At 51.6% G+C, this 16756-nt stretch overlaps 1 protein-coding gene across 6 annotated transcripts in view; it reads right to left on the bottom strand.

Moving 5' to 3' along the window:
• Positions 1 to 966: 966 nt before the first annotated feature.
• The window catches only part of RABL3 (RAB, member of RAS oncogene family like 3), a 113020-nt gene continuing 97230 nt past the window's right edge, over positions 967 to 16756 (bottom strand). For 2 of the 6 annotated variants that reach the window (XM_078785370.1, XM_068126943.2), the window contains 3 exons: positions 2154 to 2192; positions 1932 to 1971; positions 967 to 1548 (listed from right to left, as the gene is read on the bottom strand). In XM_078785370.1, coding sequence (XP_078641496.1) covers positions 1535 to 1548; positions 1932 to 1971; positions 2154 to 2192 — 93 coding nt within the window. In that variant the 3' untranslated portion in view covers positions 967 to 1534. Of the gene's footprint in view, positions 1549 to 1779; positions 1972 to 2153; positions 2193 to 16756 lie in introns of those variants that run through there. The other 4 variants (XM_068126944.2, XM_068126942.2, XR_013624668.1 and 1 more) reach the window with 3 other exon arrangements.

Genomic DNA, 16756 nt, shown 5'->3' with positions numbered 1-16756 from the left:
GATGGGTGGACCAGGATTGGGTAGTTCAATGTCTCAAGCAACTAGAAGATGCAGGTGGCTGGAGACACCTGTATCTCGAAGAATAAATGAAAAAAATGTAATCTCTTTGCGACTTTGCTCGAGTCCGCCATCTGTAGTTTTTCCATAGTAGGATTGCAGCGGAGAAGATGATAAGGATCATCTGCTTCTTGAAGTAGGAACCACCACACAAAGGCGATCCTCTCCAGCTCCATCCATTTGCTACATATATAAATACGGCACAATGTGTGACCCACCCTTCTCACCTCCTTATAAAACATGTTGCGTGGTTGCAATCACTGTTGAATTCATAGACCAACATACCCCGTGCAGTCTTAACAAACAAGGACATGGGCGGGGTCTGCGAGCAGCAAATTTGATTGGTTGTGATGACGTAGAATGCCGTAATAGTTGTCCAATTACTGCTAAACTGAAGGTTTTTTAAAGTGCCAAAAAGGTGATTTGTGTTCTCCAGTGTTCAAGGATATAATTCAATTTTAAAAAATTGAAGATTTTCAAGTTTGTAAAAAATAAATTCTGGAAGTTTACCGCCACTTATGCAGCATCTTTTACATCATCGTATTTAATACGTTACATCAGTTATTTGTGCCTATTGTTTGTGTCCTTTATGATGTTACTAAAAACAGCAAGCTTCCTGTTTGGAATAGATTTTCAATTTTGTTTGATTGCCAGGCCGGCAGACAGAGTGAAAAGAAAATCTCACTCCTATCTGCGCATGTGTGATCGGGACAAATTCAGAGACAAAGTACTGATAAACTACAGGTTCATTTTCCAATTCATGTTCGAAATATAACATTCAATTTAATCAAGTTGTTCCTGGATCATCAACTGAGGTTTGTGAACAGACAGCCAAAGTGAAACAATTGCTTAACCCCGCTTTTCGCTTCGCGTGCGTGGGGTAAAAATAAATAACAGGAAGAAATTGGATTATTGCTTTTGAAAAGATTTATTTAAATTGCAGTGACAGGGTGCAAAACAGTGTTTTGAATCAGTAAGTAGAAACACTGCAAAAGTAAAACAATCAGCCTGTTGACTCAAGCCCAAGGATTGAAAGGTGTGCCAGATCATAATGACTATTCTTTTTATGAAAATATCACAATAGAGCATTTTCATTATTTCTATCCAACAGATGCCAAAGAACGTACAGGCTGCCTGGTTGAACAAAGGGCCACTTTGACCAAGGTTTCAAATAATTTCAACTGCTGCCCAACTCATGCAGAACATCTGCTTGTGTACTCATCATAAAAACAACTATGTCAAAGTCAAGAAAAACACTGGGGAAGTTGTAGAAGTCTCCAACCTTTGCATCTCAATTGGCACCCCGTTACAGCTAGAGTTGGAGGTAGAAACTTCGCACAAGTTGTGTTATTTGAACCTCGGCACATACTTACCCAGCTCAGCAGATGACATGTTGTGTTATTCTTTATATTTGTGAACCGAGAGGATTAAATTGCAGTGACATATGCAAAAACCACCATCTGAGACTTGTCGGCAATCATCTTGCAGCTGCTGCCAATGTGACGAAGACGAGATCACACAATAAATACTTCGTCCTTATGCACATAAGGATACAAATATGTCATTCGAGCAAAGACGGTGGTGATTGATGTGCAAAGCGTGCATTGTACTCATTCTTGAGCGTTTTAACTTTAGTATGAACACTTCTGTCAGTACCAGTGGTGAAACAGTCAAAGTTCAACAACACTCTATGTGAAAAGCAACGCGCACAAACCAGAAGCACAATGTGCTGCAAAGCAGAATACTCAAGAGTGCATGACAGGTAATGCCACGAAACCCACGTCTGTGTACGAGATCCACCACAGTCCCATTTCTGTCACTTGGCCCAAAAAGGCGAGCCGATAGCGATGGCGATGTTCAATCAAAATGTCTACCTTTGTATGCATAACTTGCTCGCCAACGCTCTGTCCCCAACTGCAGTAAAGATACAAATAATAAAAACAATAAATAAACAAAGGCAGTAATAAAGGGCAATATCAACCAAACCAGTCAACTCAAACGTGGTTCTCCTGGAAACTCAAAGAAAACAATTTCTGTTGTATTTCTAATGTTGTGATAAAATATCAGCATTCATATTGTGCAGGTAAAAACCTTACCACGCTCGTTTCCTTCACAAAATATCTCCTCTCAATCACCTGGGATTCAAAAAAAAAGTAAAAAAAATAATAATGTACAGTGATAGTTTAAAAATAAAACAAATAAACACTCAACAAACAGCCTATCCACAACAGCTACATTAGAAAATAGGTTTGATTGCGATGACATTGTTCAAAAGAAATTGTTACACTGCAATAAATTTAGTAAAGTCCAAAGTGTGGATGAGCAAACCAAACGTTGCACAATACAATGAGATTACAGACTATGCCAAACATGTGGCCAGCAAACGAAACCATCAAATAAGCACAAAATAGGGGAAGAGGGCCCTTTTCAGAGTGCATAAGGAAGGAGTTAGGGTGATGGTGGCAATAGGGATTGAAGATACGATAGGAGGAAAGAACCACGAGTGGGTGTGTGGGCGATAGGAGGAAAGAACCACGAGTGGGTGTGTGGGCGATAGGAGGAAAGAACCATGAGTGGGTGTATGGGCGATAGGAGGAATGAAACACGAGTGGGTGTATGGGCGATAGGAGGAATGAACCATGAGTGGGTGTATGGGCGATAGGAGGAATGAAACACGAGTGGGTGTATGGGCGATAGGAGGAAAGAACCACGAGTGGGTGTATGGGCGATAGGAGGAAAGACCCATGAGTGGGTGTGTGGGTGATAGGAGGAATGAAACACGAGTGGGTGTATGGGCGATAGGAGGAATGAAACACGAGTGGGTGTATGGGCGATAGGAGGAATGAAACACGAGTGGGTGTATGGGCGATAGGAGGAAAGAACCACGAGTGGGTGTATGGGCGATAGGAGGAAAGACCCATGAGTGGGTGTGTGGGTGATAGGAGGAATGAAACACGAGTGGGTGTATGGGCGATAGGAGGAATGAAACACGAGTGGGTGTATGGGCGATAGGAGGAAAGACCCATGAGTGGGTGTATGGGCGATAGGAGGAATGAAACACGAGTGGGTGTATGGGCGATAGGAGGAATGAACCATGAGTGGGTGTGTGGGCGATAGGAGGAAAGACCCATGAGTGGGTGTGTGGGTGAAAGGAGGAATGAAACACGAGTGGGTGTATGGGCGATAGGAGGAATGAAACACGAGTGGGTGTATGGGCGATAGGAGGAAAGAACCATGAGTGGGTGTATGGGCGATAGGAGGAATGAAACACGAGTGGGTGTATGGGCGATAGGAGGAATGAACCATGAGTGGGTGTATGGGCGATAGGAGGAAAGAACCATGAGTGGGTGTATGGGCGATAGGAGGAAAGAACCATGAGTGGGTGTATGGGCGATAGGAGGAATGAACCATGAGTGGGTGTATGGGCGATAGGAGGAATGAAACACGAGTGGGTGTATGGGCGATAGGAGGAAAGAACCATGAGTGGGTGTATGGGCGATAGGAGGAATGAAACACGAGTGGGTGTATGGGCGATAGGAGGAATGAACCACGAGTGGGTGTATGGGCGATAGGAGGAAAGACCCATGAGTGGGTGTGTGGGTGATAGGAGGAATGAAACACGAGTGGGTGTATGGGCGATAGGAGGAATGAAACACGAGTGGGTGTATGGGCGATAGGAGGAATGAAACACGAGTGGGTGTATGGGCGATAGGAGGAAAGAACCACGAGTGGGTGTATGGGCGATAGGAGGAAAGACCCATGAGTGGGTGTGTGGGTGATAGGAGGAATGAAACACGAGTGGGTGTATGGGCGATAGGAGGAATGAAACACGAGTGGGTGTATGGGCGATAGGAGGAAAGACCCATGAGTGGGTGTATGGGCGATAGGAGGAATGAAACACGAGTGGGTGTATGGGCGATAGGAGGAATGAACCATGAGTGGGTGTGTGGGCGATAGGAGGAAAGACCCATGAGTGGGTGTGTGGGTGATAGGAGGAATGAAACACGAGTGGGTGTATGGGCGATAGGAGGAATGAAACACGAGTGGGTGTATGGGCGATAGGAGGAAAGAACCATGAGTGGGTGTATGGGCGATAGGAGGAATGAAACACGAGTGGGTGTATGGGCGATAGGAGGAATGAACCATGAGTGGGTGTATGGGCGATAGGAGGAAAGAACCATGAGTGGGTGTATGGGCGATAGGAGGAAAGAACCATGAGTGGGTGTATGGGCGATAGGAGGAATGAACCATGAGTGGGTGTATGGGCGATAGGAGGAATGAAACACGAGTGGGTGTATGGGCGATAGGAGGAAAGAACCATGAGTGGGTGTATGGGCGATAGGAGGAATGAAACACGAGTGGGTGTATGGGCGATAGGAGGAATGAACCATGAGTGGGTGTATGGGCGATAGGAGGAAAGAACCATGAGTGGGTGTATGGGCGATAGGAGGAAAGAACCACGAGTGGGTGTATGGGCGATAGGAGGAATGAAACACGAGTGGGTGTATGGGCGATAGGAGGAAAGAACCACGAGTGGGTGTATGGGCGATAGGAGGAAAGAACCATGAGTGGGTGTATGGGCGAGAGGAGGAAAGAACCATGAGTGGGTGTGTGGGCGATAGAAGGAATGAAACACGAGTGGGTGTATGGGCGATAGGAGGAAAGAACCACGAGTGGGTGTATGGGCGATAGGAGGAATGAAACACGAGTGGGTGTATGGGCGATAGGAGGAAAGAACCACGAGTGGGTGTATGGGCGATAGGTAGGAGGAAAGAACCACGAGTGGGTGTATGGGCGATAGGAGGAATGAAACACGAGTGGGTGTATGGGCGATAGGAGGAAAGAACCATGAGTGGGTGTGTGGGCGATAGGAGGAAAGAACCATGAGTGGGTGTATGGGCGATAGGAGGAAAGAACCATGAGTGGGTGTATGGGCGATATGAGGAAAGAACCATGAGTGGGTGTGTGGGCGATAGGAGGAAAGAACCACGAGTGGGTGTGTTGGCGATAGGAGGAAAGAACCATGAGTGGGTGTGTGGGCGATAGGAGGAATGAACCACGAGTGGGTGTATGGGCGATAGGAGGAAAGAACCACGAGTGGGTGTGTGGGCGATAGGAGGAATGAACCAAGAGTGGGTGTGTGGGCGATAGGAGGAATGAAACACGAGTGGGTGTATGGGCGATAGGAGGAAAGAACCACGAGTGGGTGTGTGGGCGATAGGAGGAAAGAACCATGAGTGGGTGTGTGGGCGATAGGAGGAATGAAACACGAGTGTGTGTATGGGCGATAGGAGGAATGAAACACGAGTGGGTGTATGGGCGATAGGAGGAATGAAACACGAGTGTGTGTATGGGCGATAGGAGGAATGAACCACGAGTGGGTGTGTGGGCGATAGGAGGAAAGAACCACGAGTGGGTGTGTGGGCGACTGGAGGAAAGAACCACGAGTGGGTGTGTGGGCGATAGGAGGAAAGAACCACGAGTGGGTGTGTGGGCGATAGGAGGAAAGAACCACGAGTGGGTGTGTGGGCGATAGGAGGAATGAACCACGAGTGGGTGTGTGGGCGATAGGAGGAATGAAACACGAGTGGGTGTATGGGCGATAGGAGGAAAGAACCACGAGTGGGTGTGTGGGCGATAGGAGGAAAGAACCATGTGTGGGTGTGTGGGTGATAGGAGGAATGAAACACGAGTGGGTGTGTGGGTGATAGGAGGAATGAAACACGAGTGGGTGTATGGGCGATAGGAGGAAAGAACCACGAGTGGGTGTGTGGGCGATAGGAGGAATGAAACACGAGTGGGTGTATGGGCGATAGGAGGAAAGAACCACGAGTGGGTGTATGGGCGATAGGAGGAAAGAACCACGAGTGGGTGTATGGGCGATAGGGGGAAAGAACCATGAGTGGGTGTGTGGGCGATAGGAGGAAAGAACCATGAGTGGGTGTGTGGGCGATAGGAGGAAAGAACCACGAGTGGGTGTGTGGGCGATAGGAGGAAAGAACCATGAGTGGGTGTGTGGGCGATAGGAGGAATGAAACACGAGTGGGTGTATGGGCGATAGGAGGAACGAACCACGAGTGGGTGTGTGGGCGATAGGAGGAATGAAACACGAGTCGGTGTATGGGCGATAGGAGGAGAGAACCACGAGTGGATGTGTGGGCAATAGGAGGAAAGAACCACGAGTGGGTGTATGGGCGATAGGAGGAAAGAACCACGAGTGGGTGCGTGGGCGATAGGAGGAAAGAACCACGAGTGGGTGTGTGGGCGATAGGAGGAAAGAACCACGAGTGGGTGTGTGGGCGATAGGAGGAAAGAACCACGAGTGGGTGTATGGGCGATAGGAGGAAAGAACCATGAGTGGGTGTGTGGGCGATAGGAGGAAAGAACCACGAGTGGGTGTGTGGGCGATAGGAGGAAAGAACCACGAGTGGGTGTGTGGGCGATAGGAGGAAAGAACCACGAGTGGGTGTGTGGGCGATAGGAGGAAAGAACCACGAGTGGGTGTGTGGGCGATAGGAGGAAAGAACCACGAGTGGGTGTATGGGCGATAGGAGGAAAGAACCACGAGTGGATGTATGGGCGATAGGAGGAAAGAACCACGAGTGGGTGTATGGGCGATAGGAGGAAAGAACCACGAGTGGGTGTGTGGGCGATAGGAGGAAAGAACCATGAGTGGGTGTGTGGGCGATAGGAGGAAAGAACCACGAGTGGGTGTGTGGGCGATAGGAGCAAAGACCCACGAGTGGGTGTGTGGGCGATAGGAGGAAAGAACCATGAGTGGGTGTGTGGGCGATAGGAGGAAAGAACCACGAGTGGGTGTATGGGCGATAGGTAGGAGGAAAGAACCACGAGTGGGTGTATGGGCGATAGGAGGAAAGAACCACGAGTGGGTGTATGGGCGATAGGAGGAAAGAACCACGAGTGGGTGTGTGGGCGATAGGAGGAAAGAACCATGAGTGGGTGTGTGGGCGATAGGAGGAAAGAACCACGAGTGGGTGTGTGGGCGATAGGAGCAAAGACCCACGAGTGGGTGTGTGGGCGATAGGAGGAAAGAACCACGAGTGGGTGTGGGGGCGATAGGAGGAAAGAACCACGAGTGGGTGTGTGGGCGATAGGAGGAAAGAACCACGAGTGGGTGTGTGGGCGATAGGAGGAAAGAACCACGAGTGGGTGTGTGGGCGATAGGAGGAATGAACCACGAGTGGGTGTGTGGGCGATAGGAGGAATTAACCACGAGTGGGTGTGTGGGCGATAGGAGGAATGAACCACGAGTGGGTGTGTGGGTGATAGGAGGAAAGAACCATGAGTGGGTGTGTGGGCGATAGGAGGAAAGAACCACGAGTGGGTGTGTGGGCGATAGGAGGAAAGAACCACGAGTGGGTGTGTGGGCGATAGGAGGAAAGAACCACGAGTGGGTGTGTGGGCGATAGGAGAAAAGAACCACGAGTGGGTGTGTGGGCGATAGGAGGAAAGAACCACGAGAGGGTGTGTGGGCGATAGGAGGAAAGAACCATGAGTGGGTGTGTGGGCGATAGGAGGAATGAACCACGAGTGGGTGTGTGGGCGATAGTTGGAATGAACCACGAGTGGATGTATGGGCGATAGGAGGAATGAACCACGAGTGGGTGTGTGGGCGATAATAGGAAAGAACCACGAGTGGGTGTGTGGGCGATAGGAGGAAAGAACCACGAGTGGGTGTGTGGGCGATAGGAGGAATGAAACACGAGTGGGTGTATGGGCGATAGGAGGAATGAACCATGAGTGGGTGTATGGGCGATAGGAGGAAAGACCCATGAGTGGGTGTGTGGGTGATAGGAGGAATGAAACACGAGTGGGTGCATGGGCGATAGGAGGAATGAACCACGAGTGCGTGTATGGGCGATAGGAGGAAAGAACCACGAGTGGGTGTATGGGCGATAGGAGGAAAGAACCATGAGTGGTGGTGTGGGCGATAGGAGGAAAGAACCATGAGTGGGTGTATGGGCGATAGGAGGAAAGAACCATGAGTGGGTGTATGGGCGATAGGAGGAAAGAAACACGAGTGGGTGTATGGGCGATAGGAGGAAAGAACAACGAGTGGGTGTATGGGCGATAGGAGGAAAGAACCATGAGTGGGTGTGTGGGCGATAGGAGGAAAGAACCACGAGTGGGTGTATGGGCGATAGGAGGAAAGAACCATGAGTGGGTGTATGGGCGATAGGAGGAAAGAACCATGAGTGGGTGTGTGGGCGATAGGAGGAATGAAACACGAGTGGGTGTATGGGCGATAGGAGGAAAGAACCACGAGTGGGTGTATGGGCGATAGGAGGAATGAAACACGAGTGGGTGTATGGGCGATAGGAGGAAAGAACCACGAGTGGGTGTATGGGCGATAGGTAGGAGGAAAGAACCACGAGTGGGTGTATGGGCGATAGGAGGAATGAAACACGAGTGGGTGTATGGGCGATAGGAGGAAAGAACCATGAGTGGGTGTATGGGCGATAGGAGGAAAGAACCATGAGTGGGTGTATGGGCGATATGAGGAAAGAACCATGAGTGGGTGTGTGGGCGATAGGAGGAAAGAACCACGAGTGGGTGTGTTGGCGATAGGAGGAAAGAACCATGAGTGGGTGTGTGGGCGATAGGAGGAATGAACCACGAGTGGGTGTATGGGCGATAGGAGGAAAGAACCACGAGTGGGTGTGTGGGCGATAGGAGGAATGAACCACGAGTGGGTGTGTGGGCGATAGGAGGAATGAAACACGAGTGGGTGTATGGGCGATAGGAGGAAAGAACCACGAGTGGGTGTGTGGGCGATAGGAGGAAAGAACCACGAGTGGGTGTGTTGGCAATAGGAGGAAAGAACCACGAGTGGGTGTATGGGCGATAGGAGGAAAGAACCACGAGTGGGTGTATGGGCGATAGGAGGAAAGAACCACGAGTGGGTGTGTGGGCGATCGGAGGAAAGAACCATGAGTGGGTGTGTGGGCGATAGGAGGAAAGAACCATGAGTGGGTGTGTGGGCGATAGGAGGAAAGAACCACGAGTGGGTGTGTGGGCGATAGGAGGAAAGAACCATGAGTGGGTGTGTGGGCGATAGGAGGAATGAAACACGAGTGGGTGTATGGGCGATAGGAGGAAAGAACCACGAGTGGGTGTGTGGGCGATAGGAGGAATGAAACACGAGTGGGTGTATGGGCGATAGGAGGAAAGAACCACGAGTGGGGGTGTGGGCGATAGGAGGAATGAACCACGAGTGCGTGTATGGGCGATAGGAGGAAAGAACCACGAGTGCGTGTATGGGCGATAGGAGGAAAGAACCACGAGTGGGTGTGTGGGCGATAGGAGGAAAGAACCACGAGTGCGTGTATGGGCGATAGGAGGAAAGAACCACGAGTGGGGGTGTGGGCGATAGGAGGAAAGAACCACGAGTGGGTGCATGGGCGATAGGAGGAATGAACCACGAGTGCGTGTATGGGCGATAGGAGGAAAGAACCACGAGTGGGTGTATGGGCGATAGGAGGAAAGAACCATGAGTGGTGGTGTGGGCGATAGGAGGAAAGAACCATGAGTGGGTGTATGGGCGATAGGAGGAAAGAACCATGAGTGGGTGTATGGGCGATAGGAGGAAAGAAACACGAGTGGGTGTATGGGCGATAGGAGGAAAGAACAACGAGTGGGTGTATGGGCGATAGGAGGAAAGAACCATGAGTGGGTGTGTGGGCGATAGGAGGAAAGAACCACGAGTGGGTGTATGGGCGATAGGAGGAAAGAACCATGAGTGGGTGTATGGGCGATAGGAGGAAAGAACCATGAGTGGGTGTGTGGGCGATAGGAGGAATGAAACACGAGTGGGTGTATGGGCGATAGGAGGAAAGAACCACGAGTGGGTGTATGGGCGATAGGAGGAATGAAACACGAGTGGGTGTATGGGCGATAGGAGGAAAGAACCACGAGTGGGTGTATGGGCGATAGGTAGGAGGAAAGAACCACGAGTGGGTGTATGGGCGATAGGAGGAATGAAACACGAGTGGGTGTATGGGCGATAGGAGGAAAGAACCATGAGTGGGTGTATGGGCGATAGGAGGAAAGAACCATGAGTGGGTGTATGGGCGATAGGAGGAAAGAACCATGAGTGGGTGTATGGGCGATATGAGGAAAGAACCATGAGTGGGTGTGTGGGCGATAGGAGGAAAGAACCACGAGTGGGTGTGTTGGCGATAGGAGGAAAGAACCATGAGTGGGTGTGTGGGCGATAGGAGGAATGAACCACGAGTGGGTGTATGGGCGATAGGAGGAAAGAACCACGAGTGGGTGTGTGGGCTATAGGAGGAATGAACCACGAGTGGGTGTGTGGGCGATAGGAGGAATGAAACACGAGTGGGTGTATGGGCGATAGGAGGAAAGAACCACGAGTGGGTGTGTGGGCGATAGGAGGAATGAAACACGAGTGTGTGTATGGGCGATAGGAGGAAAGAACCATGAGTGGGTGTGTGGGCGATAGGAGGAATGAAACACGAGTGGGTGTATGGGCGATAGGAGGAATGAACCACGAGTGGGTGTGTGGGCGATAGGAGGAATGAACCACGAGTGGGTGTATGGGCGATAGGAGGAAAGAACCACGAGTGGGTGTGTGGGCGATAGGAGGAAAGGACCACGAGTGGGTGTGTGGGCGATAGGAGGAATGAACCACGAGTGGGTGTGTGGGCCATAGGAGGAAAGAACCACGAGTGGGTATGTGGGCGATAGGAGGAAAGAACCACGAGTGGGTGTGTGGGCGATAGGTGGAAAGAACCACGAGTGGGTGTGTGGGCGATAGGAGGAAAGAACCACGAGTGGTTGTGTGGGCGATAGGAGGAATGAACCACGAGTGGGTGTGTGGGCGATAGGAGGAATGAACCACGAGTGGGTGTATGGGCGATAGGAGGAAAGAACCATGAGTGGGTGTATGGGCGATATGAGGAAAGAACCATGAGTGGGTGTGTGGGCGATAGGAGGAAAGAACCACGAGTGGGTGTGTTGGCGATAGGAGGAAAGAACCATGAGTGGGTGTGTGGGCGATAGGAGGAATGAACCACGAGTGGGTGTATGGGCGATAGGAGGAAAGAACCACGAGTGGGTGTGTGGGCTATAGGAGGAATGAACCACGAGTGGGTGTGTGGGCGATAGGAGGAATGAAACACGAGTGGGTGTATGGGCGATAGGAGGAAAGAACCACGAGTGGGTGTGTGGGCGATAGGAGGAATGAAACACGAGTGTGTGTATGGGCGATAGGAGGAAAGAACCATGAGTGGGTGTGTGGGCGATAGGAGGAATGAAACACGAGTGGGTGTATGGGCGATAGGAGGAATGAACCACGAGTGGGTGTGTGGGCGATAGGAGGAATGAACCACGAGTGGGTGTATGGGCGATAGGAGGAAAGAACCACGAGTGGGTGTGTGGGCGATAGGAGGAAAGGACCACGAGTGGGTGTGTGGGCGATAGGAGGAATGAACCACGAGTGGGTGTGTGGGCCATAGGAGGAAAGAACCACGAGTGGGTATGTGGGCGATAGGAGGAAAGAACCACGAGTGGGTGTGTGGGCGATAGGTGGAAAGAACCACGAGTGGGTGTGTGGGCGATAGGAGGAAAGAACCACGAGTGGTTGTGTGGGCGATAGGAGGAATGAACCACGAGTGGGTGTGTGGGCGATAGGAGGAATGAACCACGAGTGGGTGTATGGGCGATAGGAGGAAAGAACCACGAGTGGGTGTATGGGCGATAGGAGGAATGAAACACGAGTGGGTGTATGGGCGATAGGAGGAAAGAACCACGAGTGGGTGTGTGGGCGATAGGAGGAAAGAACCATGAGTGGGTGTGTGGGCGATAGGAGGAATGAAACACGAGTGGGTGTATGGGCGATAGGAGGAACGAACCACGAGTGGGTGTGTGGGCGATAGGAGGAATGAAACACGAGTCGGTGTATGGGCGATAGGAGGAGAGAACCACGAGTGGGTGTATGGGCGATAGGAGGAAAGACCCATGAGTGGGTGTGTGGGTGATAGGAGGAAAGACCCATGAGTGGGTGTGTGGGTGATAGGAGGAATGAAACACGAGTGGGTGTATGGGCGATAGGAGGAATGAAACACGAGTGGGTGTATGGGCGATAGGAGGAAAGAACCATGAGTGGGTGTATGGGCGATCGGAGGAATGAAACACGAGTGGGTGTATGGGCGATAGGAGGAATGAAACACGAGTGGGTGTATGGGCGATAGGAGGAATGAACCATGAGTGGGTGTATGGGCGATAGGAGGAAAGAACCATGAGTGGGTGTGTGGGTGATAGGAGGAATGAAACACGAGTGGGTGTGTGGGTGATAGGAGGAATGAAACACGAGTGGGTGTATGGGCGATAGGAGGAATGAAACACGAATGGGTGTATGGGCGATAGGAGGAAAGAACCACGAGTGGGTGTATGGGCGATAGGAGGAAAGAACCACGAGTGGGTGTGTGGGTGATAGGAGGAATGAAACACGAGTGGGTGTATGGGCGATAGGAGGAAAGAACCACGAGTGGATGTGTTGGCAATAGGAGGAATGAAACACGAGTGGGTGTGTGGGCGATAGGAGGAAAGAACCACGAGTGGGTGTGTGGACGATAGGAGGAAAGAACCACGAGTGGATGTATGGGCGATAGGAGGAAAGAACCACGAGTGGGTGTATGGGCGATAGGAGGAAAGAACCACGAGTGGGTGTGTGGGTGATAGGAGGAATGAAACACGAGTGGGTGTGTGGGTGATAGGAGGAATGAAACACGAGTGGGTGTATGGGCGATAGGAGGAATGAAACACGAGTGGGTGTATGGGCGATAGGAGGAAAGAACCATGAGTGGGTGTGTGGGTGATAGGAGGAATGAAACACGAGTGGGTGTATGGGCGAAAGGAGGAAAGAACCACGAGTGGGTGTGTGGGTGATAGGAGGAATGAAACACGAGTGGGTGTATGGGCGATAAGAGGAAAGAACCACGAGTGGGTGTGTGGGCAATAGGAGGAATGAAACACGAGTGGGTGTGTGGGCGATAGGAGGAAAGAACCACGAGTGGGTGTGTGGGCGATAGGAGGAAAGACCCACGAGTGGGTGTATGGGCGATAGGAGGAAAGAACCACGAGTGGGTGTATGGGCGATAGGAGGAAAGAACCACGAGTGGGTGTATGGGCGATAGGAGGAAAGAACCACGAGTGGGTGTATGGGCGATAGGGGGAAAGAACCATGAGTGGGTGTGTGGGCGATAGGAGGAAAGAACCATGAGTGGGTGTGTGGGCGATAGGAGGAAAGAACCACGAGTGGGTGTGTGGGCGATAGGAGGAAAGAACCATGAGTGGGTGTGTGGGCGATAGGAGGAATGAAACACGAGTGGGTGTATGGGCGATAGGAGGAAAGAACCACGAGTGGGTGTGTGGGCGATAGGAGGAATGAAACACGAGTGGGTGTATGGGCGATAGGAGGAAAGAACCACGAGTGGGTGTGTGGGTGATAGGAGGAATGAACCACGAGTGCGTGTATGGGCAATAGGAGGAAAGAACCACGAGTGCGTGTATGGGCGATAGGAGGAAAGAACCACGAGTGGGTGCATGGGCGATAGGAGGAATGAACCACGAGTGCGTGTATGGGCGATAGGAGGAAAGAACCACGAGTGGGTGTATGGGCGATAGGAGGAAAGAACCATGAGTGGTGGTGTGGGCGATAGGAGGAAAGAACCATGAGTGGGTGTATGGGCGATAGGAGGAATGAACCATGAGTGGGTGTATGGGCGATAGGAGGAATGAAACACGAGTGGGTGTATGGGCGATAGGAGGAAAGAACCATGAGTGGGTGTATGGGCGATAGGAGGAATGAAACACGAGTGGGTGTATGGGCGATAGGAGGAATGAACCACGAGTGGGTGTATGGGCGATAGGAGGAAAGACCCATGAGTGGGTGTGTGGGTGATAGGAGGAATGAAACACGAGTGGGTGTATGGGCGATAGGAGGAATGAAACATGAGTGGGTGTATGGGCGATAGGAGGAATGAAACACGAGTGGGTGTATGGGCGATAGGAGGAACGAACCACGAGTGGGTGTATGGGCGATAGGAGGAAAGACCCATGAGTGGGTGTGTGGGTGATAGGAGGAATGAAACACGAGTGGGTGTATGGGCGATAGGAGGAATGAAACACGAGTGGGTGTATGGGCGATAGGAGGAAAGACCCATGAGTGGGTGTATGGGCGATAGGAGGAATGAAACACGAGTGGGTGTATGGGCGATAGGAGGAATGAACCATGAGTGGGTGTGTGGGCGATAGGAGGAAAGACCCATGAGTGGGTGTGTGGGTGATAGGAGGAATGAAACACGAGTGGGTGTATGGGCGATAGGAGGAATGAAACACGAGTGGGTGTATGGGCGATAGGAGGAAAGAACCATGAGTGGGTGTATGGGCGATAGGAGGAATGAAACACGAGTGGGTGTATGGGCGATAGGAGGAATGAACCATGAGTGGGTGTATGGGCGATAGGAGGAAAGAACCATGAGTGGGTGTATGGGCGATAGGAGGAAAGAACCATGAGTGGGTGTATGGGCGATAGGAGGAATGAACCATGAGTGGGTGTATGGGCGATAGGAGGAATGAAACACGAGTGGGTGTATGGGCGATAGGAGGAAAGAACCATGAGTGGGTGTATGGGCGATAGGAGGAATGAAACACGAGTGGGTGTATGGGCGATAGGAGGAATGAAACACGAGTGGGTGTATGGGCGATAGGAGGAATGAACCATGAGTGGGTGTATGGGCGATAGGAGGAAAGAACCATGAGTGGGTGTAAGGGCGATAGGAGGAAAGAACCACGAGTGGGTGTATGGGCGATAGGAGGAATGAAACACGAGTGGGTGTATGGGCGATAGGAGGAAAGAACCACGAGTGGGTGTATGGGCGATAGGAGGAAAGAACCATGAGTGGGTGTATGGGCGATAGGAGGAAAGAACCATGAGTGGGTGTGTGGGCGATAGAAGGAATGAAACACGAGTGGGTGTATGGGCGATAGGAGGAAAGAACCACGAGTGGGTGTATGGGCGATAGGAGGAATGAAACACGAGTGGGTGTATGGGCGATAGGAGGAAAGAACCACGAGTGGGTGTATGGGCGATAGGTAGGAGGAAAGAACCACGAGTGGGTGTATGGGCGATAGGAGGAATGAAACACGAGTGGGTGTATGGGCGATAGGAGGAAAGAACCATGAGTGGGTGTGTGGGCGATAGGAGGAAAGAACCATGAGTGGGTGTATGGGCGATAGGAGGAAAGAACCATGAGTGGGTGTATGGGCGATATGAGGAAAGAACCATGAGTGGGTGTGTGGGCGATAGGAGGAAAGAACCACGAGTGGGTGTGTTGGCGATAGGAGGAAAGAACCATGAGTGGGTGTGTGGGCGATAGGAGGAATGAACCACGAGTGGGTGTATGGGCGATAGGAGGAAAGAACCACGAGTGGGTGTGTGGGCGATAGGAGGAATGAACCAAGAGTGGGTGTGTGGGCGATAGGAGGAATGAAACACGAGTGGGTGTATGGGCGATAGGAGGAAAGAACCACGAGTGGGTGTGTGGGCGATAGGAGGAAAGAACCATGAGTGGGTGTGTGGGCGATAGGAGGAATGAAACACGAGTGTGTGTATGGGCGATAGGAGGAATGAAACACGAGTGGGTGTATGGGCGATAGGAGGAATGAAACACGAGTGTGTGTATGGGCGATAGGAGGAATGAACCACGAGTGGGTGTGTGGGCGATAGGAGGAAAGAACCACGAGTGGGTGTGTGGGCGACTGGAGGAAAGAACCACGAGTGGGTGTGTGGGCGATAGGAGGAAAGAACCACGAGTGGGTGTGTGGGCGATAGGAGGAAAGAACCACGAGTGGGTGTGTGGGCGATAGGAGGAATGAACCACGAGTGGGTGTGTGGGCGATAGGAGGAATGAAACACGAGTGGGTGTATGGGCGATAGGAGGAAAGAACCACGAGTGGGTGTGTGGGCGATAGGAGGAAAGAACCATGTGTGGGTGTGTGGGTGATAGGAGGAATGAAACACGAGTGGGTGTGTGGGTGATAGGAGGAATGAAACACGAGTGGGTGTATGGGCGATAGGAGGAAAGAACCACGAGTGGGTGTGTGGGCGATAGGAGGAATGAAACACGAGTGGGTGTATGGGCGATAGGAGGAAAGAACCACGAGTGGGTGTATGGGCGATAGGAGGAAAGAACCACGAGTGGGTGTATGGGCGATAGGGGGAAAGAACCATGAGTGGGTGTGTGGGCGATAGGAGGAAAGAACCATGAGTGGGTGTGTGGGCGATAGGAGGAAAGAACCACGAGTGGGTGTGTGGGCGATAGGAGGAAAGAACCATGAGTGGGTGTGTGGGCGATAGGAGGAATGAAACACGAGTGGGTGTATGGGCGATAGGAGGAACGAACCACGAGTGGGTGTGTGGGCGATAGGAGGAATGAAACACGAGTCGGTGTATGGGCGATAGGAGGAGAGAACCACGAGTGGGTGTGTGGGCGATAGGAGGAAAGAACCACGAGTGGGTGTGTGGGCGATAGGAGGAATGAACCACGAGTGGGTGTATGGGCGATAGGAGGAAAGAACCACGAGTGGGTGCGTGGGCGATAGGAGGAAAGAACCACGAGTGGGTGTGTGGGCGATAGGAGGAAAGAACCACGAG

This window comes from Myxine glutinosa, chromosome 10 (genome assembly GCF_964187855.1).
Source record: "Myxine glutinosa chromosome 10, kmMyxGlut1.1, whole genome shotgun sequence".
In the NCBI taxonomy this organism is placed as follows: domain Eukaryota; kingdom Metazoa; phylum Chordata; class Myxini; order Myxiniformes; family Myxinidae; genus Myxine; species Myxine glutinosa.
The sequence above is the reverse complement of the archived record's forward strand: the minus strand, read 5'-3'. Positions and strand labels throughout refer to the sequence as shown.